Below are 27,110 nucleotides of genomic sequence, written 5' to 3'. Positions count from 1 at the left end.
TACTTTGCGTCTCGCAAAGACAATGCAGTTGGAACCAAAAATCTCAAATTTGGACTCAGACCCAAGGACAGATTCCCACCAGTCTAATGTCCATTGTGCGTGTTTCTTGGCCCAAGCAAGTCTCTTCTTATTATTGGTGTACTTTAGTAGTGGTTTCTTTGCAGCAATTCGACCATGAAGGACTGATTCACGCAGTCTCCTCTGAACAGTTGATATTGAGATATGTCTGTAACTTGAACTCCGTGAAGCATAGTTTTGGGTTGCAATCTGAGGCTGGTAACTCTAATGAACTTATCCTCTGCCGCAGAGGTATCTCTGGGTCTTCAATTCCTGTGGCGGTCCTCATGAGAGCCAGTTTCATCATGGCGCTTGATGGTTTTTGACACTGCACTTGAATAAACTTTCAAAGTTCTTGAAATGTTCCACATTGACTGACCATCATGTCTGTTCTTGCCATAATATGGACTTGATGTTTTACCAAATAGGGCTAGCTTCTGTATACCACCCTACTGTGTCACAACACAACTGCTTGGCTCAAATGCATTAAGAAGGAAAGAAATTCCACAAATTAACTTTTAACAAGGCACACCAGTTAATTGAAATGCATTCCAGGTGACTACTGTACCTCATGAAGCTGGTTGAGAGAATGCCAAGTGTGTGCAAAGCTGTCATCAAGTGAAAGGGTGGCTACTTTGAAGAATCTCAAATATAAAATATATTTTGATTTGTTTTACACATTTTTGTTTACTAGATGATTCCATAACTGTTATTTCATAGCTTTGATGTCTTCACTATTATTCTACAATGTAGAAAATAGTAAAAAAATAAAGAAAATCCCTGTAATGAGTAGGTGTGTCCAAACTTTGGACTGGTAATGTATACGTGTGTGTGTGTGTGTGTGTGTGTGTGTGTGTGTGTGTGTGTGTGTGTGTGTGTGTGTGTGTGTGTGTGTGAACATGCTCTATCTCTATAGTTATAACAACATTATATAGATTGTGTAGATCATATCCAAATAATATAATAGTGAACTACTAGTCCATAACCTGTCCCTGTGCAAGGCTCAACCCATATTCCCCTTTTCCCGTTAGTCGCGTAAAATCGGCCCAGCTTGGAATCTGTGAGGGTTGGAGTTACCTGACCCAGAGGAGGGCTTGGAATGCGGTAGCCACGCCTGCAGCTCTCTCAGAGGAGGAGCGAGCAACATGTTAGGCTAGGCTACACGCTCACAGCCCTGCCCTGCGTCTACCTCCCGCTCCTCCTCATTGGGGACTAGGCATCATTCCCTAATTCTTGCCTGACTTCTGAATGGTGGAGTCATTTGTCAGTTACAGGGTGGTCTTGTGAAGTTTTCATTGAGGAGGAGAAAAGTGTCATCATATGAGGTAAAGCATAGAGCTGTGCGGTGCTGGGGCGTGCGCGATGTCTGTTAAAAGCTACTCCGAAAGAAATTATAGTCACGCTTTTACGCATTTCCAAGTGTCTTCTCTTACCAAACTAAAGGAAAATTAAGAAACAGGACCCTTGACAAACTCCGTTAACTATCCAAGACGGAGATTATGAATATGCAACTTGCTGACCGTATTTCATAATTGTTTTCTGTTTTAAGCACGGCGCTGGAATTTGGGCAAGTATTTATTTACTATAAGCGTGGTCCAACCGTTATCAACAGGTAGCCTAGTGTGGATAAACTGCAACACTGTTGTTACAACCACAGTTTCCCCCTCTTAGAAATGGTGTGCTACTCAGCGTAACGATTGTAATCCTACTGGCCCAGATGTTTAGGGTCTTGGATATGGGGTGTCGAAACTAAGGGCAGAGGAAGCAGCTGTGCCTAAACTTTTCTCGGCTGTTGGCTATGGCTTATCAAAAGCGCTGTTTTGGACTTGGACTTCTAAAAAGGATGTTGGAGACACCAACGGGACAATGCCCTGTCACCTGGACTTTGGAGAGAGCTGGACGGGTGCATTAAGATTCCCCAATGCCAGATAGCAGCGTATCACAATAAGACAGCTGCCTGTTTATATTTGATCAATCTTAAGGAATGGCTTCCCAGGTGGTGTGCGGACTGATCTTCAGGCTGCTGCTGCCAGTTTGTCTCGCTGCAGGTAAGCGGATTTTATAAAGCGTGTTGCTAAAATTCCAGCTGCATTGATAATTGACAATCCAAGAAATATGTGCAATAATCTAGACATATTACTGAAGTATTTTGAAAAGTTATTGGTTTGTTTTTCTGGAACTTACCATATTGAATTGGAAACGTTCTAAATCAGTCCACTGGCTACATTTGATAATAGCATAAACACTTAGAAAATAAAACAAGCAATAATAATAATAAATACACATCCATATAATAACGATAATAATAATTATTCATTACTATTATGAATACTATTACTGAGCTAACAATGTATCCTTCATCAGACCCAGTTATGCAACATTGCAACAACTAACAAAACAATAACTAAACTAAACTTGATGGAAGTAATAAAAATGTCTTAATTATTGATCACTCGATAAAAAGTGCCAATATGAACTAATTTGAAGTAATACAAATATGCGACTAAAACTGTGTTTTTGTTTAGATTCATTCAAATAAATGAAATAGACTGTTTAGCATTTCGGGAATATCGTGTTGGATGCCAAATAGCCTGTTAAGAAGCCATTATGAAAATAAGTTGTTTTCTAATAACTTCAGAGGTAGCATCTTAGCATAAAACCCTTTTTAGACGTTTTGTAAAGGATTTATGCTCAGATAATGAAATATTTGTGTTTTAGAGATTATATTAGATGTGATTTTGAAGGATTGTGTCTGACACTGTGATTATCTTCAACGTTTTTAAAGTATGATATGATTTCTTTGTTTTTTGTTGTTTCAAAATTGCACCTTCATGTTTTTAAAAATCTTTGACTTTGGAACTTGGTGTTGTCTCTTGTCAGCTGTGGTTGGGTCGTTCCTAGTGTAAACGAGGCGCAGGTATCCTAGGGGTTAAGAGCATTTGGCCTGTAATCTAAAGGTTGTTCGTTTGAATCCCGGAGACGCCTAGTTGTTAAATCTGTTGACGTTCCCTTTGGCAAGGCCCTTAACCCTATTTGCTTTGCTAAATTAAACTATGTGGATGGGGTGTCCTGCAGGACCATATAACATCATTATATTGTTTAGCAGGACACTGTGGTCAGGTTGTCCTTGTCTGTGTTTCACTTCCTACCGTCAGAATATTCCGATTTGTATTCGGAATACTCTCACTACACAATAATTGCTCACGATCTTGCAGTATGGGGACTAATCTTGCTTTACAAACGAAACCAAAGGGAGCGAGCAAATGTATGTTTTGATGCCTCAAATCACTAGTCAAAGGCTGTGTAGGTTTTATAACACAATTGGTGTGATGTTAAGGATGTGTGTTAAAAATGAATATAAACAAATTAAATTTATAAGGATCAGATTGGTGAGATATTGGACCAGATGCCTGCTACTGTAAATGATTGGTCACAATGTTTGGATGAACCTTACCAGAGGTACACTGCCTAGGGAATCAGTCTCAGATTTGAAGAAAATATGTGATATCATTTAAGATATTTTATCAGCATCAACATTGTGTATTTACATACTAAAGACTGTAGGGTTGGCAAACTACGACAGCTAAGGACATTATTATTATATGACCAGGTATTCATTTTCAAAGCAGTGCAAACTAATGTGAAATGAGCAACTTGCTGAGGTCATGTCACTTTTGACCATTGAAACCCTCAATATCTGTTATACATGAAACATGAAGTGTGTTTAGCTGGACATGGATGGACTGAGTCTATCAAATACAGTACAAAATGTCCACCAAATAAAGCAGTAACCATTACACTTTTTGTTCTCAATGGCATCACCTCATAGGAGAGTCTTCATTGTGTATGCCACCAACACATTCCTTCGTCGTTAGTTAGTTTGGCAGTGATAAAGATTTGTGTGGGAGACTATCAGCACCTCTCAAACCAGATGAACTTCCAACTTTGAAAGATATTATATTACTAGTCCTCTGTCTTCCTTCTTATTTTTCCTCCCTTTTCAGTCCTTTTATCTGACTCTGTGCAGTCTCCTTTATGACACGCCCACACTCAATGGGAGGACGAGCAGTCAGAGCTTCAGAGTCCCCTGGTAATGTGATTGTCCAGCGACATGTCTGTTCTATGACTCATGGTTTATCTGGAAGGCTTGTTTATACAGACCTATCGAAGCTGGGCGACCAATACCAGTGCTGATTGATATCTCTTGTTTTGGAGGAGTACAGTCAGTTAACAACTCCCCATCCTCATGACTCACCATTGGCCAGATGGTGAAAATGTAGATCTCTACATTTTTGCAAGTGTCACCATCAGGGACAAAACATTTTAAACACGACGGAGATAAAAATTTGGCAGTAATTTCCTGCAATTCTACACATTTAGAATTAGATGTGCCCTTGGGCAAGGCACTTAACCCTATCAGATTGTGAAAATGTAGATTTCTTTTAAAGTGTTACCATCAGGGTCATTTCTAGCATTTTGGAAGCCCTAAGCCAGATTTCCTTAATTCTGTTCATGTAGAGTATGATTACATTGGATGACTCATTTTGAAGGTGATTTTCAAAGTGCAGTTTGAGGAAGAGGGAGAGAGAAACAGACAGAGAGAGAGGGAGGGCGAGACAGATCCACAGATGTGTCACGGCCGTCTAAAGAACTGGACACGGGGGCCCCTCAGGGGTACGTACCTAGTTCTGTACTTCCTGTTAAACCACACCTGCGTGGCCGCGCACGACTCCAACACCATCATTAAGTTTGCAGACGACACAACGGTGGTAGGCCTGATAACGGACGATGATGATACAGCCTATAGGGAGGTCAGAGACCTGGCCGTGTGGTGTTAGGACAACAACCTCTCCCTCAACGTCAGCAAGACAAAGGAGCTGATCGTGGACTACAGGAAACGGAGGGCCGCCCCATCCACATTAACAGGGCTGTAGTGGAGCGGATCGAGAGCTTCAAGTTCCTCTATGTCCACATCACCAAGGATCTATCATGGTCCAAACACACCAACCAAGTTGTGGAGAGGGCACGACAACACTTCTTCCCCCTCAAAAAGTTATACAGCTGCACCATTGAGAGCATCTTGACTGGCTGCATCACCGCTTGGTATGGCAACTGCTTGGCACCTGACCGCAAAACGATACAGAGTGTAGTGTGGATGGCCCAGTACATCACTGAGCCAAGCTCCCTGCAATCCAGGGCCACTATACCAGGCAGTGTCAGAGGAAGGCCCTAAAACCTGTCAAAGACTCCAGCCAACCAAGTCATAGATTGTTCTCTCTGCTACCGCACAGCAAGCAGTACAGATGCGCCATTTCTGGAACCAACAGCACCCTGAACAGCTTCTACCCCCAAGCCATAAGACTGCTAAATAGTTAGTTAAATAGTTCACCAAATAGCTATCTGCATTGACCCTTTTTGCACTAACTTTTTTGACTCATCACATACGCTGCTGCTACTGTTTACTACCTGTCACTTTATTCCTAAATATACAGTGCATTCGGGAAATATTCAGACCCTTGACTTTTTCCACATTTTGTTACGTTACAGTCTTATTCTAAAATGGATTCATTTTTATTTTTTACTCGTTAATCTACCACATAATCACAAAGCGAAAACAGGTTTTTAGAAATGTTTGCTAATTTATATATATATATATATATATATATATAAAAATACCTTACTTACATAAGTATTCAGACCTGTTGTTATGAGACTCGAATTGAGCTCAGGTGCATCCTGTTTCCATTGATCATCCTTAAGATGTTTCTACAACTTCATTGGAGTCCACCTGTGGTAAATTCAATTGATTGGACATGATTTGGAAAGGCACACACCTGTCTATATACGGTCAGACAGTTGACAGTGCATGTCAGAGCAAAAACCAATCAAAGGAATTGTCCGTAGATCTCTGAGACAGGATTGTGTCAAGGCACAGATCTGGGTGAAGGGTACCAAAAAATGTCTGCAGCATTGAAGGTCCCCAAGAACACAGTGGCCTCCATCATTCTTAAATGGAAGAAGTTTCGAACCACCAAAGATTCTTCCTAGAGCTGGCTGCCCAGCCAAACTGAGAAATCGGGGGAGAAGGGCCTTGGTCAGGGAGGTGACTAAGAACCCAATGGTCACTCTGACAGAGCTCCAGAGTTCCTCTGTGGAGATGGGAGAACTTTCCAGAAGGACAACTATCTCTGCAGCACTACACCAATTAGGCCTTTATGGTAGCGTGGCCAGACGGAAGCCACTCCTCAGTAAAAGGCACATGACAGCCCGCTTGGAGTTTGCCAAAAGGCACCTAAAGGACTCTCAGACCATGAGAAACAAGATTATCTGGTCTGATGAAACCAAGATTGAACTCTTTGGCCTGAAGGCTAAGCTTCACGTCTGGAGGAAACCTGGCACCATCCCTACGGTGTAGCATGGTGGTAGCAGCATCATGCTGTGGGGATGTTTTTCATTGGCAGGGACTGGGAGACTAGTCAGGATCGAGGGAAAGATGAACGGAGCAAAGTACAGAGAGATCCTTGATGAAACCATGCTCCAGAGTGCTCAGGACCTCAGACTTGGGCGAAGGTTCACCTTCCAACAGGACAACGACCCTAAGCACACAGCCAAGACAATGCAGGAGTGGCTTCGGGACAAGTCTCTGAATGTTCTTGAGTCGCCCAGCCAGAGCCCGGACTTGAACCTGATCAAACATCTCTGGAGAGACCTGAAAATAGCTGTGCAGCGACACTCCCCATCCAACCTGACAGAGCTTGAGAAGATCTGCAGAGAAGAATGGGAGAAACTCCCCAAATACAGGCGTGCCAAGCTCATAGCGTCTTACACAAGAAGACTCGAGGCTGTAATTGCTGCCAAAGGTCGTTCAACAAAGTACTGAGTAAACAGTCTGAATACTTATGTAAATGTGATATTTAAATGTTTTTTTTATTTTTATAAATGTGTAAAAATGTATAAAACCCTTTTTTGCTTTGTCATTATGGGGTATTGTGTGTACATGAGTGACAAAAACATATATTTAATCAATTTTGAATTCAGGCTCTAATACAACAAAATGTGCAATAAGTCAAGGAGTATTAATAATATCTGAAGGCACTGTACATGAGGGTCCAAGCAGAGGCAAACATTTGTCTGGACTTGGTGTCAAATACCTAGAGAGAAATACTTCCATTTTTGGGGGGGTATACATGTGTGATTATTATTCCATTAATTGTCAGTTGGTTGAAGTTTAATCTAAGTTAATGTGCCTCTAAAGTAGTTGATGCCATTATCAGTAAAACAGTTTATGGCCCATTGTTAAAATAAGATGGGGTTTTATCACTCTGTAGTTTCCTGGAGATCTCTCTCTCTCTCTCTCTCTCTCTCTCTCTCTCTCTCTCTCTCTCTCTCTCTCTCTCTCTCTCTCTCTCTCTGTCTCTCTCTCTGTCTCTCTCTCTGTCTCTCTCTCTCTCTCTCTCTCTCCCTTTCCTTTGGCTTTATAGTCAGACTTTTCATACAGTTTTATCTTAACTGTTTCCTGTCTATAATCTGACAGCAGTGCCACTGAAATACACTCAGTCACCTGAATGGACCTTTTGTGCGAACTCCCCCAACCACACAGAACCCAGAGCCCCTCCCCCCCCCCCCCCCCCCCCACACACACACACTTAAGCAATCACAGACAGACTACAAGAAACAAGCCAGTTGTATATCACACCTGACAATGTCTGGTTTCAAGAGCTAAAGATGTGTGCTAATGTGGCTTCGGGACAAGTCTCTGAATGATCTTGAGTGGCCCAGCCAGAGCCCGGATTTGAACCTGATTGAACATCTCTGAAGAGACCTGAAAATAGCTGTGAAGCAATGCTCCCCATCCAACCTGACAGAGCTTGAGAGGATCTGCAGAGAAGAATGGGAGAAACTCCCCAAATACAGGTGTGCCGAGCTTGTAGCGTCATACCCATGAAGACTCTGTAATCGCTGCCAAAGGTGGTTCAACAAAGTACTGAGTAAAGAGTCTGAATACTTATGTAAATGTGATATTTCCATTTTTTTTATTTTTTTATGTCTAAAAACCTCTTCTTGCTTTGTCATTATGGGGTATTGTGTGTAGATTGATGAGGGAGAAAAAACGATTTAATTAATTTTAGAATAAGGCCGTAACGTAACAAAATGTCAAAAGTCAAGGGGTCTGAATACTTCCCGAATGCATGGTATGTACTGTACATAACTACCTCAATTACCTCGTACCCCTGCACATAGACTCGGTACTGGTACCCCGTGTATATAGCCAAGTTATCATTACTCATTATGTATCTATTATTATTACTGCTATTATTATGTGTTTTACCTTTCTATTATTTCTCTATTTTCTTTCTCTCTGCATTGTTGGAAAGGGCCCGTAAGCATTTCCCTGTTAGTCCACACCTGTTGTTTGCAAAGCATGTGACGAATAGATGTTTTATTTGAGACGGTGGTCTTCCTATCACCTGATGAAACAGCTTCTTGAAGGATAGTTTGTATCTTATCTGTCTCACTTGAAATAAGAGTGATGGTATTTGCCTTCTTAACAAATGATAGGACATAAGAATCCATGAGCTTTTAGACCAAGTAGAGTGATAGCTGTAACTATAACTATACATCTCAACCAGTGAGAGTAATGTGTAAACAAAAGAAGACATTATACCTGAGTGCTATTTCATGTTCCAGACATAGCCTACTGCCCCCTCAAGTTCCCTTCACAGCGCACTGGTGACCATCAACCATTTTTGTTTAGCTTTTATTAAAGCTTTTTATGCGGTTTTCTCTTTAGAAAAACACGTTTTTTTTGCACGGGTCCCCAGGATGTATACAGAGACTATAAAGTTTATAGAGAGCTGCGCCGGTGAATGAGCTAAATGGGTAAATGAAGCCGTGCATGGCTGGAGAGGAGGGGACCAGTGTTTGTACATGGTGTGCCGCAAGGCTTTCCAGATAACTTTAAGCTGTCCCTTAGCCCTGATTCTTGCCACGCACGCCTCTTCTCTGCCCTGGAAAACAACTGTTACTGGAACTTTTGGAAGCCTCATTGGCTCTGCTAAATGATCGTGGTGGCTGCCATTTGTGCTGAGTTACCCAGCATCTCCCCTTGATTAGTCTGAGAAGATGAGCATTTAAATGAGGCTGGGATTTGAGTGTGTGCTGCCCCAAAAACACATATTGCTTTCTCTCCTCTTTCTTATCAGTAAAACATATCTCTCTCTCTCTCTCTCTCTCTCTCTCTCTCAATTCAATTTAAGGGCTTTATTGGCATGGGAAACATATGTTAACATTGCCAAAGTAAGTGAAGTAGATAGTAAACAAAAGTAAAATAAACAATACAAATTAACAGTAAACATTAACAGTCTTTAGTCAATAAGTATTCAACCATTTTGTTATGGCAAGTCTAAATAAGTTCAGGAGTGTTTATCATGATTGTTGAATGACTACCTCATCTCTGTACCCCACATATACAATAATTATCTGTAAGGTCCCTCAGTTGAGCAGTGAATTTTAAACACAGATTCAACCACAAAGACCAGGGAGGTTTTCCAATGCCTCGCAAAGAAGGGTACCTAATGGTAGATGCATTGAATATCCATTTGAGCATGGTGAAGTTATTAATAACACTTTGGATGGTGTATCAATACACCCAGTAACTACAAAGATGCAGGCGTCCTTCCTAACTCAGTTGCCGGAGAGGAAGGAAACCGCTCAGGGATTTCACCATGAGGCCAATCAAATCAAGTTTATTTTATATAGCCCTTCGTACATCAGCTAATATCTCGAAGTGCTGTACAGAAACCCAGCCTAAAACCCCAAACAGCAAGCAATGCAGGTGTAGAAGCACCAATGGTGACTTTAAAACAATTACATAGTTTAATGGCTGTGATATGACAAAACGGAGGATGGATCAACAACATTGTAGTTTACTCCACAATACTAACATTATTGACAGAATAAAAATATTCCAAAACATGCATCCTGTTTGCAACAAGGCACTAAAGTAATACTGACTTTCTGTCCTGAATACATATTGTATTGTTTGGGGCAAATCAATACAACACATTACTGAGTACCACTCTGCATATTTTTAATTATAGAGGTAGCTGCATCATGTTATAGTTATGCTATTAATTGTTACAGACTGGGGAGTTAAAACACAAGCCCAAATCTACACTGGAGTTGCTTACCAAGAAGACTGTGAAAGTTCCTGAGTGGCCAAGTTACAGTTGTGACTTAAATCTGATTGATAATCTATGATAATGATTAACAACCAATTTGACAGAGCGTGAAGAATTTTGAAGATAATAATGTGAAAATTTAGGGGTAGCGGGTAGCCTACTGGTTAGAACGTTGGGCCAGTAACCGGAAGGTTGCTGGATCGAATCCCCGAGGTGACAAGGTAAAAATCTGTTGTTCTGCCCCTGAACAAGGCAGTTAACCCACTCTTCCCTGGTAGGCTGTCATTGTAAATAAGAATTTGTTGTTAACTGACTTGCCTAGTTAAAGGTAAAACATATTGTACAGTCCAGGTGTTGGAAAACTCTTACAGACTTACCCAGAAAGAGTCACAACTGTAATCGCTCTCGAAGGTGGTTCTAACATGTATTGACTCAGGGGTGTGAATACTTATGTGAATGAGATCTATCTGTATTTAATTTTCAATAAATTTCCAAACGTTTCTAAAAACATATTTTCATTTTGTCATTATGGGGTATTGTGTGTAGATGGGTGAGAAAAAAATAATATTTCATTCATTTTGAATTCAGGCTCTAACACAACAATCTTTGGAATACGTCAAGTGGTATGAATAATTTCTGAAGGCATTGTACATGATGTCCCCAGCAGAAGCAAACATTTGTCTGGACATGGTGTGAAATACCTAGTGAGAAATATATCAAAACATTTTTGGGCATAAATTTGTGATTATTATTCCATTCCTGGTCAGTTGGATAAAGTTTTATTTAAATTAACGCCATTATCAGGAAAACAGCTTTTGGCCCATTGTTAAAATAAGATGGGGATTTATCACTCTGTAGTTCCCTGGAGCTCTCTCTCTCTCTCTCTCTCTCTCTCTCTCTCTCTCTCTCTCAATTCAATTCAATTCAATTCAATTGACTTTATTGACATGGCAAGTTATTATTACTTACATTGTCAAAGTATACATATCGAAAAATTTAAATAAAATATATATGTATATATATACACAAAATATATATATATTTATATATAAATAAATGGTGGGACTAACAGTAGTAATAATAGTAGTAGTGGACATGGGATTACCATTAATAACAGCTACAACAACAATGTTAATCAGAACAACAATACATTAAAGCAACAGTAGTAGACCAGTGTCAACATGACTGAGAAGACACATGACCTGGTACGAAAGACAAAACAAAACTAAGCTAAATGGGAAATATTATCAACATTTCTTTGCATTTTTCACTGGCTGTCCCTCAGGCTGTGGCAGGAGGACACATACAGTGGGGAGAACAAGTATTTGATACACTGCCGATTTTGCAGGTTTTCCTACTTACAAAGCATGTAGAGGTCTGTAATTTTTATCATAGGTACACTTCAACTATGAGAGACGGAATCTAAAACAAAAATCCAGAAAATCACATTGTATGATTTTTAAGTAATTGATTTGCATTTTATTGCATGACATAAGTATTTGATACATCAGAAAAGCAGAACTTAATATTTGGTACAGAAACCTTTGTTTGTAATTACAGAGATCATACGTTTCCTGTAGTTCTTGACTAGGTTTGCACACACTGCAGCAGGGATTTTGGCCCACTCCTCCCTACAGATCTTCTCCAGATCCTTCAGGTTTCGGGGCTGTCGCTGGGCAATACGGAGTTTCAGCTCCCTCCAAAGATTTTCTATTGGGTTCAGGTCTGGAGACTGGCTAGGCCACTCCAGGACCTTGAGATGCTTCTTACGGAGCCACTCCTTAGTTGCCATGGCTGTGTGCTTTGTGTCGTTGTCATGCTGGAAGACCCAGCCACGACCCATCTTCAATGCTCTTACTGAGGGAAGGAGGTTGTTGGCCAAGATCTCGCGATACATGGCCCCATCCATCCTCCCCTCAATACGGTGCAGTCGTCCTGTCCCCTTTGCAGAAAAGCATCCCCAAAGAATGATGTTTCCACCTCCATGCTTCACGGTTGGGATGGTGTTCTTGGGGTTGTACTCATACTTCTTCTTCCTCCAAACACGGCGAGTGGAGTTAGACCAAAAAGCTCTATTTTTGTCTCATCAGACCACATGACCTTCTCCCATTCCTCCTCTGGATCATCCAGATGGTCATTGGCAAACTTCAGACAGGCCTGGACATGCACTGGCTTAAGCAGGGGGACCTTGCGTGCGCTGCAGGATTTTAATCCATGACGGCGTAGTGTGTTACTAATGGTTTTCTTTGAGACTGTGGTCCCAGCTCTCTTCAGGTCATTGACCAGGTCCTGCCGTGTAGTTCTGGGCTGATCCCTCACCTTCCTCATGATCATTGATGCCCCACGAGGTGAAATCTTGCATGGAGCCCCAGACCGAGGGTGATTGCCCGTCATCTTGAACTTCTTCCATTTTCTAATAATTGCGCCAACAGTTGTTTCCTTCTCACCAAGCTGCTTGCCTATTGTCCTGTAGCCCATCCCAGCCTTGTGCAATTTTATCCCTGATGTCCTTACACAGCTCTCTGGTCTTGGCCATTGTGGAGAGGTTGGAATCTGTTTGATTGAGTGTGTGGACAGGTGTCTTTTATACAGGTAACGAGTTCAAACAGGTGCAGTTAATACAGGTAATGAGTGGAGAACAGGAGGGCTTCTTAAAGAAAAACTAACAGGTCTGTGAGAGCCGGAATTCTTACTGGTTGGTAGGTGATCAAATACTTATGTCATGCAATAAAATGCAAATTAATTATTTAAAAATCATACAATGTGATTTTCTGGATTTTTGTTTTAGATTCCGTCTCTCACAGTTGAAGTGTACCTATGATAAAAATTACAGACCTCTACATGCTTTGTAAGTAGGAAAACCTGCAAAATCGGCAGTGTATCAAATACTTGTTCTCCCCACTGTATTTGGCTGCCAAAACTGCACATTTTGGCTTTTCACCCAACAAATATTTGAATTTTTCTTCATCTTTTATAGTTTCAAATTCTTTGTATTGAATTATAATTTTGGGAAAGAAATATGCTCTTAGGTCTGAGTATTTGTCACAGTGTAGTAGGAAATGCACTTCTGTCTCTACCTCTCCCCTGGAGCCTCTCTCTCTCTCTCTCTCTCTCTCTCTCTCTCTCTCTCTCTCTCTCTCTCTCTCTCTCTCTCTCCTTTGGCTTTATAGTCAGACTATTCATACAGTTTTATCTTAACTGTTTCCTGTCTATAATCTGACAGCAGTGCCACTGAAATACACTCAGCCACCTGAATGGACCTTTTGTGCGAACTCCCCCAACCACACAGAACCCAGAGCCCCTCCCACCCACCCACTTAAGCAATCACAGGCAGACTACTAGAAACAAGCCAGTTCTACATCACACCTCACAGTGTCTGGTTTCAAGAGCTAAAGATGTGTTTTTGTTTTTCCTTTCAATTCTATCTCAAGTTAATTATAGGATTGACATTGTGTGTAAAATAATGGGGGTAAGAATAAGATTCTTTCCAGTTTAGTAGGTGTGTTAACCTTACAGTGATAGTTTAATTAGAAAGCCTTCTGAATAAACCCATCGATTAGTTAGGTGATTGAGGTTACTAAAATACACCTCCCACGTTCTTAGTATACTGTATTTAACACAGGCAAGACTCCTGGATACAGGGCCCATGATTGATTGCGGACATCATTTATACAGCTCAGAAATGTAACTTTGGCTGGAGGGTACTTAGTTTAGGCTTAGGCCCATATACCTTGTCTAAATAAAGAGTCAACAGGTTATTATTGTTTCAGGGTTTACCTTTGCACACGAGGTAGTCACTCCATTAAGCCAGGCTGTGAGGGGGCTAACACTGCTCACACTGGCAGCTGCATTGCTCGTTTGTTTGTTGGACCGATGTGCAAATTGACGAGCTAGCAGACGCCAACGCTTAACAATACAGACCTGTGGAAGCAACGGTCACACTGAAAGATGTGCCAAGCCTTTGGTCCCAAAGCTCCCACTTGCAGACAAAACAAACATTTGTATTTAGGCTTTCTGTCTTTTACCACAGTTCTGACTGTTACAGAAATTAACACAATTTAATATTCTGGTAACACAACCTGTTGTTGTCGAAGTAGCTGATGTCTTTGTGGTAAAGTGATTTCAGTATTATTGTTTCATTATTTTTCAACTGAGTTAGTGGTGGCTGTCGTGGTGGTTGATGTACTCATCAAGAATAACCTTATGCAACAATGACTATGGATTTTTCCATTAATAACCCTGTAATGAACTTCCCGTCTCTCTGATTCTGGTCTCACATCATCACAATAATGACTCATATCTGTTTAACTGGCCATTGAAATAGCTTCCAGAAAGTGTTAGTCATAGAAGTCACTCAACTAGGAGACAGATGGTAATTCTTGCACGGCATCTGGGCTCCTGAGTGGCGCAGAGGTCTAAGGCACTGCATCTCAGTGCTAGAAGCGTCACTACAGACCCTGGTTTGACTCCAGGCTGTATCACAATCGGCCGTGATTGGGAGTCCCATAGGGCGGCGCACAATTGGCCCAGTGTCGTCCGGGTTAGAATTTGGCCGGGGTAGGACGTCATTGTAAATAAGAATTTGTTCTTAGCTGACTTGCCTAGTTAAATAAAGATCAAATTAAAATCTGTCCCTCTTATATAGTTCTTAGAGATGAGCTTGCTGATGCAGGGGTTGATTTGGTCTGTGACCTGGTAGTTTGTGACCTGACTTGTCTTGGGGTCATGAACTATCCCCCAGACTCTTCCACAATCACTGGTAGTTTGTCTTGGGGTCATGAACTATCCCCCAGACTCTTCCACAATCACTGGTAGTTTGTCTTGGGGTCATGAACTATCCCCCAGAGTCTTCCACAATCACCATATGTGCGTTGTTATTGAGTTAAGACTAAGAGTACCGTGAATCAAACTGTAGTTAGCTACTAAAACTCAGGACCCTGTTCCCTCAAACCTGGATACTGGGCTTCTGATAAGTCAGAAATAGTATTATTTTTGCACTGCAAGAATGCAAGGATTCTCAATTTACGGGCACAGTTTGGCACACAATGGTATTCCTGTTACATTTTTGTTTAGAAAAAGAATGAAAAATAACACATTAGTATTTATCTAAACTGACTACCATAATGTACAATAGTAGTATCATCCGATTACCAGACAGTTGTTTCATAAAGAGTTAAATCCCTGAGGGTGGAAAGGTGGACATGGCAGGGTGATGGTAAAAGTGATGTGGGGTGGGGGAGTGGGAATTGCAGGCAGAGTGCAGTTAGTTTTAGTCGTTTTTTCGAGCAACAAGGCTCACTAGAGTTAGTTCTGTCTCATTCCTGAACTTCAGACATTTTTAAGTTTGGCAGTTCTAGTGTAAACAGAGCCCAGTTAAATAACAGATTGAGTTACCTGTGAAAACGGAACCATTTGGGAGGGGGCCGGTGAGAGAGGGGAACTTGGGTGTCTGCGCACACTGTTCCCGCCTGAGGTTTCTGTCCTCTCCGCCTCCTATTAATTTCACCAGCATCAATGAACTGACATATTTATGCCTAACATTAATATTTAGCTCTGATATAAAAATTTGGGAACATTTTGGGGTCTTTTTAATATGTTTTGGATATATATTCATCGGCACTTGGTATTATTTTAATGTCAACATCAATGTTATTCAGTGTAGACACTGACTATGCCAGGGACTTGGAGAATTTTCTCTCAGCCAGAAACTCACCGAACAGAAAACACTCACTCTGAATAAACAATGGCCAGGTCGCAGTTGCAAATGAGAACTTGTTCTCAACTAGCCTACCTGGTTAAATAAAGGTGAAATAAAATAAAATACTGCCAGAAATGAACCGTCAATATTGAAACGACAACTATTCATAAATCTTCAGGCCAGTTCTGATTATTAATACTGAAAAACCCAGAAAGTTGATTGACACCAATGTATGATTTACTGTGAAAGTCTAAATTGCTCATCTCTCAAGTCATTAGTAAGATAAATAAGATCAGTAGTTTTATATAATGATAATCACTCAAGATCATAACTTTAAATTAAAGATATGTGATAGTATAACATGTCTTGTATTTCACATGTACTTTATATGGTATCCTTGATTCTCCATCCCTCACCCCTTGATGTCCCTCATAACCATGCAGTTTAAAATCTGAATGACACATTTCCTGGAGCAAAATGTAATTTCAGTATACCATATTCTCTGTATAGACAAACATGTATTATGAAACATACATTTGACTTTGAACATTACTTATTTGCTTTCTGTGTCCACTTGAGAGCATCGTGCCCATGGTGCTGTAAAAAGCTCAAAAGTATTGCATGATTTCTAGGACTTGGACTTTACTGACCAAACAAAACCAAAATAATATCCCCCAAAAAGAATATGGGTACGTGTATGGTTATTTAATTTGCCGAGCAGAGGTGTGTCCCGGTGGGTGTGTTGTGGGCAATTCCACGGAAACGGAATTAGGCCTTGTTTTTTCACTTTAAAATGTAGGCCAAACAAAAAGCATTGATTTCAAAGTTGAACAAACCATACAACTCTATGCACAAAAAAACGAATATAAGTGGAAGAACTGTGCCGATGCAACAGAAAAACGTTAAAATCTCCCCCAGGTTTTTATGCGACCACGTTTTCCAAAAATATTGCCTCCAAATTAAGATTGAAAGATGTCTGCAGAAAGAATGGGTTGTCAGTTATGACATGGCACCTTGAGTTTAAAAACATATATTTTGGTTATTGAACTACAGTAAGTGAAGTGGATTTACACCCGGTAATGGAATACGGTTATAGAATTACATCATGGGTCTCTGATCTGTACTACACAGAAATGCATAATTATGGATATGAATGTCATTCTCTTCATGTTTCACAAGTTTGGACATCACAGAGCAGCACAGCACAGCACAGTAGAATACAGTGCATTACAATACACCACAAAGCACAGCAGAGCAGAGTAGGGTAGAGTGCAGTAGAGTACACTAGAGTTCAGTAAAGTACAGCAGTAGAGTACAGTACAATATATTGTACTCTACTGTACTATACTCTATACTTGTCTTTACTGTAGTGTACTGTATTGTACTCTACTCTACTCTGCTATAATCACTGTACTGTAGAGGTCTTCACGGATCCAAAAAGTTGGACCCATTCCGAAATGGATCCGTGGCTTTCCCACCCAACCCGATATGAATAAATATATATATTTTTAAACAAGACCTGTTCCGAATGGCCCAGAGGACAGTCAGACCCGTTCCGAAAAGGCCAGTGAAATAAACAGACCCAAACAGACCTGTGCCATTTTGGATCCGAGAGACCGGTTCAGTCCAAGAGTAGAAAGAGAGAGAGAAAGAAACCTTCGACCGGGCGCTGCCAGCGCTATCAATAAACGAGTGATAATGGCCAAATGTTCCACAGTTACGCGTCCTTAAAAATTGCCTTTAACAAATTACAAAACAAATATTTGTTGTGTTTCCTTGTGTAGCATATTCAAAACTTTATAATAATTTGTTTTATTGACTTTTACTTCCTAAAACAATGATTGTCCACCTCATGGTTCAGCTGTTGGAGATTTGAGCGCTAAATGCATCAGGACATTGTATGGACATACCAGTGCATTCAGAAAGTATTGAGACCCCTTGACTTTTTCCACATTCTGTTACGTTACAGCCTTATTCTAAAATGTATTTAATAAATAAAAATCCTCCGCAATCTACACACAATACCCCATAATGACGAAGCCACTCAGTAAAAGGCCCATGACAGCCCGCTTGGAGTTTGCCAAAAGGCACCTAAAGAATCTCAGACCATGAGAAACAAGATTCTCTGGTCTGATGAAACCAAGATTTAACTCTTTGACCTGAATGCCAAGTGTCACGTCTGGAGGAAACCTGGCACCATCCCTACAGTGAAGCATGGTGGTGGCAGCATCATGCTGTGGGGATGTTTTTCAGTGGCAGGGACTGGGAGACTCGTCAGGATCGAGGAAAAGATGAACAGAGCAAAATACAGAGAGATCCTTGATGAAAACCTGCTCCAGAGCCCTCAGGACCTCAGACTGGGGCGAAGGTTCACCTTCCAACAGGACAACGACCCTAAGCACACAGCCAAGACAACGCAGGACTGGCTTCAGGACAACTCTCTTAATGTCCTTGAGTGGCCCAGCCAGAGCCCGGACTTGAACCTGATCGAACATCTCTGAAGAGACCTGAAAATAGCTGTGCAGCAACGTTCCCCATCCAACCTAACAGAGCTTGAGAGGATCTGTAGAGAAGATGGGGATAAACTCCCCAAATACAGGTGTGCGAAGCTTGTAGTGTCATACCCATGAAGACTCGAGGCTGTAATCGCTGCCAAAGGTGCTTCAACAAAGTCCTGAGTAAAAGGTCTATACTTATAATACTTATGTAAATGTATATATATTTTTTTAAATGGTAAAACTGTTTTTGCTTTGTCATTATGGAGTATTGTGTGTAGATTGATGAGCAAAAAAAACATTTTTATCAATTTTAGAATAAGGCTGTAACCTAAGAAAATTTGGAAAAATTCAAGGGATCTGAAAACTTTCCGATTGCACTGTAGGCTTATAGGCCTTGGCGTCCGCTGTATGATATTCATATTTAAAATATAAATATAAAGGAAGAGAAGCTTAGGTCTAGCCCTAGAGCAACTGAGAGAAAGATGGCGATATTCCGGGCACCATGTTCCCGACACCGACATGCATTTCTTTATATGCTACCTGTCAGATAGGCTACTAGGATAGGCTACGAAGCTTATTAGTACATTTTCAATCAGAATATTTTTTATAAAGATTATATTGTTATATTGTTAGATTAAAAGAGTAAGGTCGGCCTTAAACCTTCTTCCCCACCTCAATTTCAACTGTCAGTTGGATCGCTGGTGCGCACTGCCTTCATAGGCCTGCATAGCTAAGACTAATGATAGCCATACTACACCAAACCTTCACAGAAGTTTCTTAACTTTATAAGGGTAATATCAAAAGTAGTCCTACTGTAAATCAAGTCATTGTTTATAGGGGAAATACGAACAGGTTAATATACTGGGTAATTAAATTACGTTTTGCATCTCGCCCCCTTTGGTTTTTCCTTTTCATGGTTTGAGTGCAAGTGGCCCTAGACCTACTGGTAATTATATTATATTGGGTTAAACACAACATTAACTTAATTTAGCCAAAGGAAATGGCTCAACAGAATGAAACAAAACACTTGTTGCATAGCCTATTTAAAAAACTGGTTTAAACCTTCAGAAATGACCAAAAAAGGTGAGTAGAGCCTACCGTAGACCTACCTAACAAATGACAGCAATATGCTAAATAGCACAAAATTAAAAAGACAGTTCGAACTTAATTTAGCCAATGAAAATGTATCAGCAAAATGAAATAAAACACTTTTTGCATATATAAATAACTGTTTTAAATTCTTAAATAGGCCTACAATAATAATAATAATAATGATAAAACAAATGATAATAAATACGAAAATAAATAAATAAAAGTTCAAACCTGAAGTTGCACAGTCCATATGGCCGCGTCAACTTTCTTCTCATCTTTGTCCACTAGATGTCTGTTCTCCTTGTAGTCTTCTTTTCACTATACTCTTTCTCCTCTAACTGTTGTTTTACAACAATGAAAAAGGCCTCTATCTTAGCAATCAACAGTAGCCTAGGCCAAGGCTCCTTTCACTTGCTCTCTTTCTCCTCGGCAGCAGGCGCAAGTGATGTGAGCAGCCGGAACTAGTTTCACAGGCTATACGTTTTATTGACTTGCAATTGGCTGACACAGATAACAAGCTCACACAGACTCACACACATAAAATTATCAGAGGACGGGTCCAGTCGGTAAATCAATTGAAATTGCAAATACCCGAGACAGGTGGCAATGATATCAGACCCGACCCAGATCAGAGACAAAAGTCAGACCCGTGAAGACCTTTAATGTACTGTATTCTACTATCCTATCCAAACTTGTGAAACATGCGTCTATGACAGGTTCAGATTTTGTCCAGTCCGTCTGTGGATGTTAAAGTCAAGGCCAGGGTGAACTGACCAAATTTCAACTACTTTTCAACGTCCATAGACGTCCGGTGTCGGTCGGTACTTTGTAGGTGAAGATGCTGGTTAAAGTAAATGGAAAGAGAGGGGGCTCATGGGTAGGTGTCCGTAAGATCTAGGAGAGATGACATTAACTGGGAGGGGTTGTCCAGACTGTTTAACACTCTTGCTTTGACCACCTGATGACAGAAAGAGAAAGAAATCAGTTATCAGCTGCACATAACAGTATGCCAGTGGAAGGGAGGACAGTAGCAGGTGGACCAACTGTGGATTATGATTTCGCATTGTAGCCAATTCAGCTGTAGTAATTCCGTTACATATTCTTTTGGGTCATTCAGTTGGCAAACAATGGTATTCCTTTTACATTTTTTTTTTTAAAGAATGAAAAATAAATACTAATGTGTTATCTAAACTGACTACCATAATGTACAATAGTAGTACCATCCGATTCCCAGTTTTAATCACTTAATAATTCATAAATAAAATTGATATAAGTGAAATCACTCTAATTTATTGGTAGGTCTACCATTACTTGTGTGAACTTTCATTATCCTCCCTCCTCATGAGATAGAGAAGGACATATTCATTAAACTTAGAGAAGGTAAATCATTTCCACAAAACGAAATATAAGTGTTGATATTAGTTGGCAGGGGTCTTTACGTCCACATGATTGTGTTTTGATGTATTTCTGATACCTTTTAAGACTTTTTCTGGAAGATGTTTCCTAAGACCCCTTTTCCATCTGTTTATCCAGAAATCAGCCTAATTTGTAAGATGTTAAATGGTTGAAAAATATACAGTATCAATGCCTTCATTTCTCAAATATATATAATCTTAGCTTAATTTGGTGTTGAGCCAGTAACCGAAAGGTTGCTGGATCGAGTCCCCGAGCTGACAAGGTAAACATCGGTCATTCTGCCCCTGAACAAGGCAGTTAACACACTGTTCCCCAGTAGGCCGTCTTTGTAAATAAGAATTTGTTCTTAACTGACTTGCCTAGTTAAATCAAGTTTAAATACAATAAAATTTGACACCCAATTTGATATGCTCCTTTGAACTTCACATGTTGGTGCTCACGGGTCCTTTTAGATGGAAATGCCCTTGTTTAAATAGGACAAATTATTATTTGAATTTGTGCACAATCCCCCTCAATTCTAGTGACTCATCGGGCAAAGGGTAGGGAAGTTCCAGTGGCTCTATTCTCCAGTGTGCGAGTACGTGCCAAACGGACATTCACAAACAACAACAACAAAAACTCCCACTACACAGCACATTCTCTAAGATGGTCAACATACGGTTTCCAAATTCTGTCAAATATGTCTGGTTAATGTCTGATTTAGAATACATAGAGTCTAATAGTTCAGTTAGTTAGATAGTTCAGTTCTCCAGTTTGTTATTGTGGGTGGATATGAGGATTTCCAATTGATTGCTATATATTTGTTTGCAGCCGTTAGACCTATATTACAAAACATTCTCTGATATTGATCACCAATATTTACATTTCCCAGAAGACATAATCGTGGAGACACAATGAAATGACAGCGCATAGATTATCCCAAAATGGTGTTAGTTTATCACAGGACCACAGCATATGTAATAGGGTTCCTTTGTGCTTTTTGCATCTTCAGCATAACATGCATTCTGGCAGGAGTGTAGTAAGTCCTATGAATTATCTTAAATTGCAGTAGTTTATGTCTTAGGTTGTAGGAGCCGGTATGAACATTTTCACTTATCTGTGACCAATGGATCTCCTCAATTTCTTCCTTTAGATCGGTTTCTCATTTGTTCCTTTTAGGTTCTGAGCCATCAGGTAGAGGTTCAATCAACCCTTGATATCAACTTCTTTGGCGTAGCAGCTTCTTTCAGTATTTTTTCCATGCTAGATGCCTTAGGCTCATCCAGATTCGGTTGCAGCGATTGAGTAAGATTTCTGAGTTGTAAGAACTTAAAGAAATCGGCCTTGGATAATCCAAATCTCTCTTGTAATTGATTGAATGACAGGAGAGATCTATCAAATGTTTTTTAATCTTCCTTTGAGCATAACTATGTTTCCAGTGTTCAAGGTCATACCAAATGAAAGGCGTGACAGTAAAGTCTTACAATAATGTCTTTGAGAGAGACTTATCTGTCAGTAACATACACTATATATACAAAACATGTGGAAAACCACTTCAAATTAGTGGATTCGACTATTTCAGCGACACCCGTTGCTGACAGGTGTATAAAATTGAGCACACAGCCATGCAATCTCCATAGACAAACATTGGCAGTAGAATGGCCTTACTGAAGAGCTCAGTGACTTTCAACGTGGCACCGTCTTAGGCTGGCAATTTTCCAACAAGTCAGTTCGTCAAATTTCTGCCCTGCTAGAGCTACCCCGGTTAACTGTAAATGCTGTTATTGTGAAGTGGAAATGTCTAGAAGCAACAATGTCTCAGCCGTGAAGTGGTAGGCTACACAAGCTCACAGAACGAGACCGCGGAGTGGTGAAGCGCGTCTGTCCTCAGTTGCAACACTCAGTACCGAGTTACAAACTGCCTCTGGAAGCAATGTCAGCACAATAACTGTTTGTCGGGAGCTTCGTGAAATGGGTTTCCATGGTCGAGCAGCCGCACACAAGCCTAAGATCACCATGCACAATGGCGTCGGCTAGAGTGGTGTAAAGCTCGCGACATTGAACTCTGTAGCAGTGGAAATGCGTTCTCTTTAGTGAAGAATCACGCTTCACCATCTGGCAGTCCGACAGATGGATCGGGGTTAACCCACACTGTTGTAAAGTTTGGTGGAGGAGGAATACTGGTCTAGGGCTGTTTTTCATGTTCCAATATCTAGTGGAAAGCCTTCCCAGAAGAGTGGAGGCTGTTATAGGAGCAAAGGGGGGCCAACTCCATATTAATGCCCATGATTTTGGAATGAGATGTTCGACGAACAGGTGTCCACATACATTTGGTCATGTAGTGTATGTACAGTATTTATATGTTTGATGACCACTAGATGAGTGATTGGTCGATACACATATTTTCTGCCTGAGGTGAAATTAATGGGAGTGAATGGAGGTTGGATGGGGGATTATGCCCCTTGCTATTTGCTTTGCTCGCAGGTGTTACAGTGAGTGTTACAGGATCACATACAGAAGACATGCTTTGTCTGTGGGATAATACGATGACCACACCAACTTCATAGTCCTATAGGATGCTATACCTAATCATTTATTGGTCGTCCTGTGTGATTTCAAAGTCAAGTTTGCTATGATCCTTCATGATTTGCAAACTTTTTAAGATTTGCAGAAGATTCTGTAAATAGATCTAGTTTTTTTAACCCTAACACAGATGTTGGAACAAGAATTGAATTACAAAAAATCTAAACTGCTAGTATGTTTGGTGCGTAAGTTTGGCAACACTAGTCGTTTAGTTAGCCAGAAGTGAGAAGGTTGGGATAGGGAAGGGTGAACATTTTTATTGTTTGCAAATTCTTTGTGGAGCAGTAATTGATCTTTTGATGTGCTTTTACTGGAAATATGGGTTGCATTATTAAACTGTCTTAATTAGCATGTTATGTTTGCTAAAATTCAATATCTGTGTCCTGTGGCTGCTAGCAGGTAAAATTGCTGAGCAATTGCTGAGTTCATCTGATTTAGGGACAAACCACACACTGTTTTGTGACACAACTCATTTTTATGAATGTCTTCTTTTAACCCACACTGTTGTCTCTCGCATTCAACTTCATTATTGTCGACGACACCATGTTTTTTACGATGCTGAAATGCAGAATTCACAGCTCTTTACTGTCTCTGTTCTTTTGCTTTCGTGTTAAGGGCTAAACGCTCGAGGAAGACCCCACACTGAATCTGCTATTCTATAACATAGGATAGAATTATCGTACCAAAGCAAAGCCAAACTCCTTCTCCATGGCTGTCAGTTAAGTCCTTTCATTACTTGAAAATAATGTGTTCTCAACAGCCAACGGCTTGTGATAAATAAGCACACATAGAGTCTGATTGACATGTTTGGTCACAATAAGGAATGCCTGTAGTCACATTCCACCACATGCTATTTACTTTGGACCGAATAGGTCTCTGCCACGATATTCAAGCGGGCATCCAGCATTCTCTCACTGCCGAATAGAGATGTTTTGATTTGACCAAAGAAGGGCGGAAGGTAGCCTAGTGGTTAAGAGCTTTAGCCAATAGCTGAAAGGTTGCTCATTCAAATCCCTGACCTAACTAGGTGAAAAATCTGTCGACGTGCCCTTGAGCAAGGCACTTAACCCTAATTGCAAGTCGTTCTACTAAAATGAAAACGAAGTTTAGCCCCAAAGAACATTCAGTGCTGTTCATTTCTTGATAGTTTAAACTGCTTGATATAACTCAATCCCTGTCTTGTCTATAAATCCCCAAGGGCATGAAACTAGTAAACCTGGTCTAAATTTCTGATCCTAAAAGCCACCAGCTGGGTGGAGCGATCTTTGCGTAGTAATGAATGGGGTGTGTACAGCATAGGTGATGAAGTGCAAACTCTACATGACATGGAGCTTGACGAGGAAGCAATGGGGCATGGAAGTGTGCTGCTCTGCATCCGCAAAGACAGACATGGCCTCCCTCTCGCTCTCCCGAGTCCTGATGTTTTTATCATTACGGTCACTTAAACCCACAGCAGATATTCTGAGGGTAATCATTTGCAGTGTTTGGAAGACCGTGTTTGCAGCTCAGTAAGGAAAATAAATGGGTGCGGACATTTTGGGGTAGCGTGGGTTTTTGTGTGTTTGCAGTGGCTCCGGTCCCATCTCCTACTCCAAACAGTCAGGCTGGTCCTGAAGACCCAGCTGTTTGAAGCTGCTGCCTCAGTCTAGCCGTGTGCTGGCTGCCAATAGGAGGTCACCCGCTGGGGGGAAGTGTTAATGGACGCCTAATCCCAATAACACTGCCAGAGACTAGGCTCACCACCCACATAGATCAGGAACCAAAACACACACACACACACACACACACACACACACACACACACACACACACACACACACACACACACACACACACACACACACACACACACACACACACACACACACACACACACACACACACACACACACACACACACACACACACACACACACACACACTATATACTACCAAACCGCCCTAATAACAATACATGAATCTATCAGTGTAATGAAAACCATCAGTATCCTGTACATAAAGCACTCAGTGTTAAATCACTGTTGAAAAGTCACTTTGAGATGTTCTGCTCTGTGCAAACACACAACCTTGCATCAATTGATATTAACGAATGAACTTTGTTATTGTAATTGCTTTATACAAGTGTGCCTGCAGCCCACGCACAGGGCCAACCCTTTTAGTGGTTGTCATGGTTTTGTAATCAATTGGGGATCCAAACAGACATGCACGTATGCCTGCATTGCACGCACACACACACACCCTTCTTTAAGCAGGCTGGGACCTCAGGAGTGGGTTTCTTCTGACGCCGAGGATCTACAGTAAAGGATTTTATGTGGTCGGGGGTGCAGGTCACAGAAGGACAGGTGGCTGAGGTGCCCGTTTCAATTTAGTGGTTCATTTCCAAACCCTTGGAAAAGCCAGGATGTGGCTGAGAACGAGACCGAACCGATAGATACTAAACCTCCACACTTCTATTGGCCAATTAGCTATGCCCAATTTGTCTCAGGAAAACACGGGAATGTATTTCGAGGGGATATCAATGACATGACACCACCACACAAAAAAAAACAACCGGCTCCGTGGATAGCTTCTACCTCCAAGCAATAAGACTGTTGAACAGCTAATGCAGAGCTGACTACCTACATCCATTTCCACTGACTATCTGCACTGACTATATACACATTCACAGACTACCCACACATCCATCTCCACTGACTATCTGCACTGACTATATACACATTCACAGACTACCCACACATCCATCTCCACTGACTATCTGCACTGACTATATACACATTCACAGACTACCCACACATCCATCTCCACTGACTATCTGCACTGACTATATACACATTCACAGACTACCCACACATCCATCTCCACTGACTATCTGCACTGACTATATACACATTCACAGACTATCCACACATCCATCTCCACTGACTATCTGCACTGACTATATACACATTCACAGACTACCCACACATCCATCTCCACTATCTGCACTGACTATATACACATTCACAGACTCTACTCACACATCCATCCACTGATACTCCCGCACCCTGCCCACATACACTCACTCACACACTGAAGCTTCTACACTCACTCACACACACACACACACACACACACACACACACACACACACACACACACACACACACACACACACACACACACACACACACACTCCGACTACATACACAAACACACACACACATACACAACCCCAAATGCACACACACAATCACCATATTTGCTGCTGCTACTTTATTATATTTATATTGCTTCTCAGTCACTTTAACCTTGATTACACAACTGCCACTAGTATCCCTTCCATTGATTGGTACTGATGCTGGCCTTGTATATAGTGTGGATTTATTTTATTCTTGTGTGCATTTGTTTTGTATGACTTAGAACTATTCTTTAGTAAGGGTTGGCAAAAGCTCGAGAAACGAATGGGGCCAGTCCTGACACTATTCATGCCAATACCCCAGTGGCCGGGGAAACAGGAAGCATTGACCGTGGGTCAGACGGCCCATGAATGGCCCCTATTGACACAGATCAAACAGATAAGCCCCACTTTGTGTGATTTTGTGTTTTTTTTACAGCTGACTTGTACTT

General features: G+C 41.0%; 1 protein-coding gene across 1 annotated transcript in view; it reads left to right on the top strand.

The window, feature by feature from the left end:
• The first annotated feature begins 1,287 nt into the window (after nucleotides 1-1,287).
• The window catches only part of LOC139531787 (piezo-type mechanosensitive ion channel component 2-like), a 151,127-nt gene continuing 125,304 nt past the window's right edge, over nucleotides 1,288-27,110 (top strand). The window contains exon 1 of the mRNA XM_071328627.1: nucleotides 1,288-2,105. Within this exon, the coding sequence (XP_071184728.1) occupies nucleotides 2,042-2,105 (64 nt within the window). The 5' untranslated portion in view covers nucleotides 1,288-2,041. The remainder of the gene's footprint in view (nucleotides 2,106-27,110) is intronic.

The sequence above is a fragment of the Salvelinus alpinus genome, chromosome 10 (assembly GCF_045679555.1).
Source record: "Salvelinus alpinus chromosome 10, SLU_Salpinus.1, whole genome shotgun sequence".
In the NCBI taxonomy this organism is placed as follows: Eukaryota; Metazoa; Chordata; class Actinopteri; order Salmoniformes; family Salmonidae; genus Salvelinus; species Salvelinus alpinus.
This window is presented reverse-complemented; position numbering and strand designations above follow the sequence as displayed.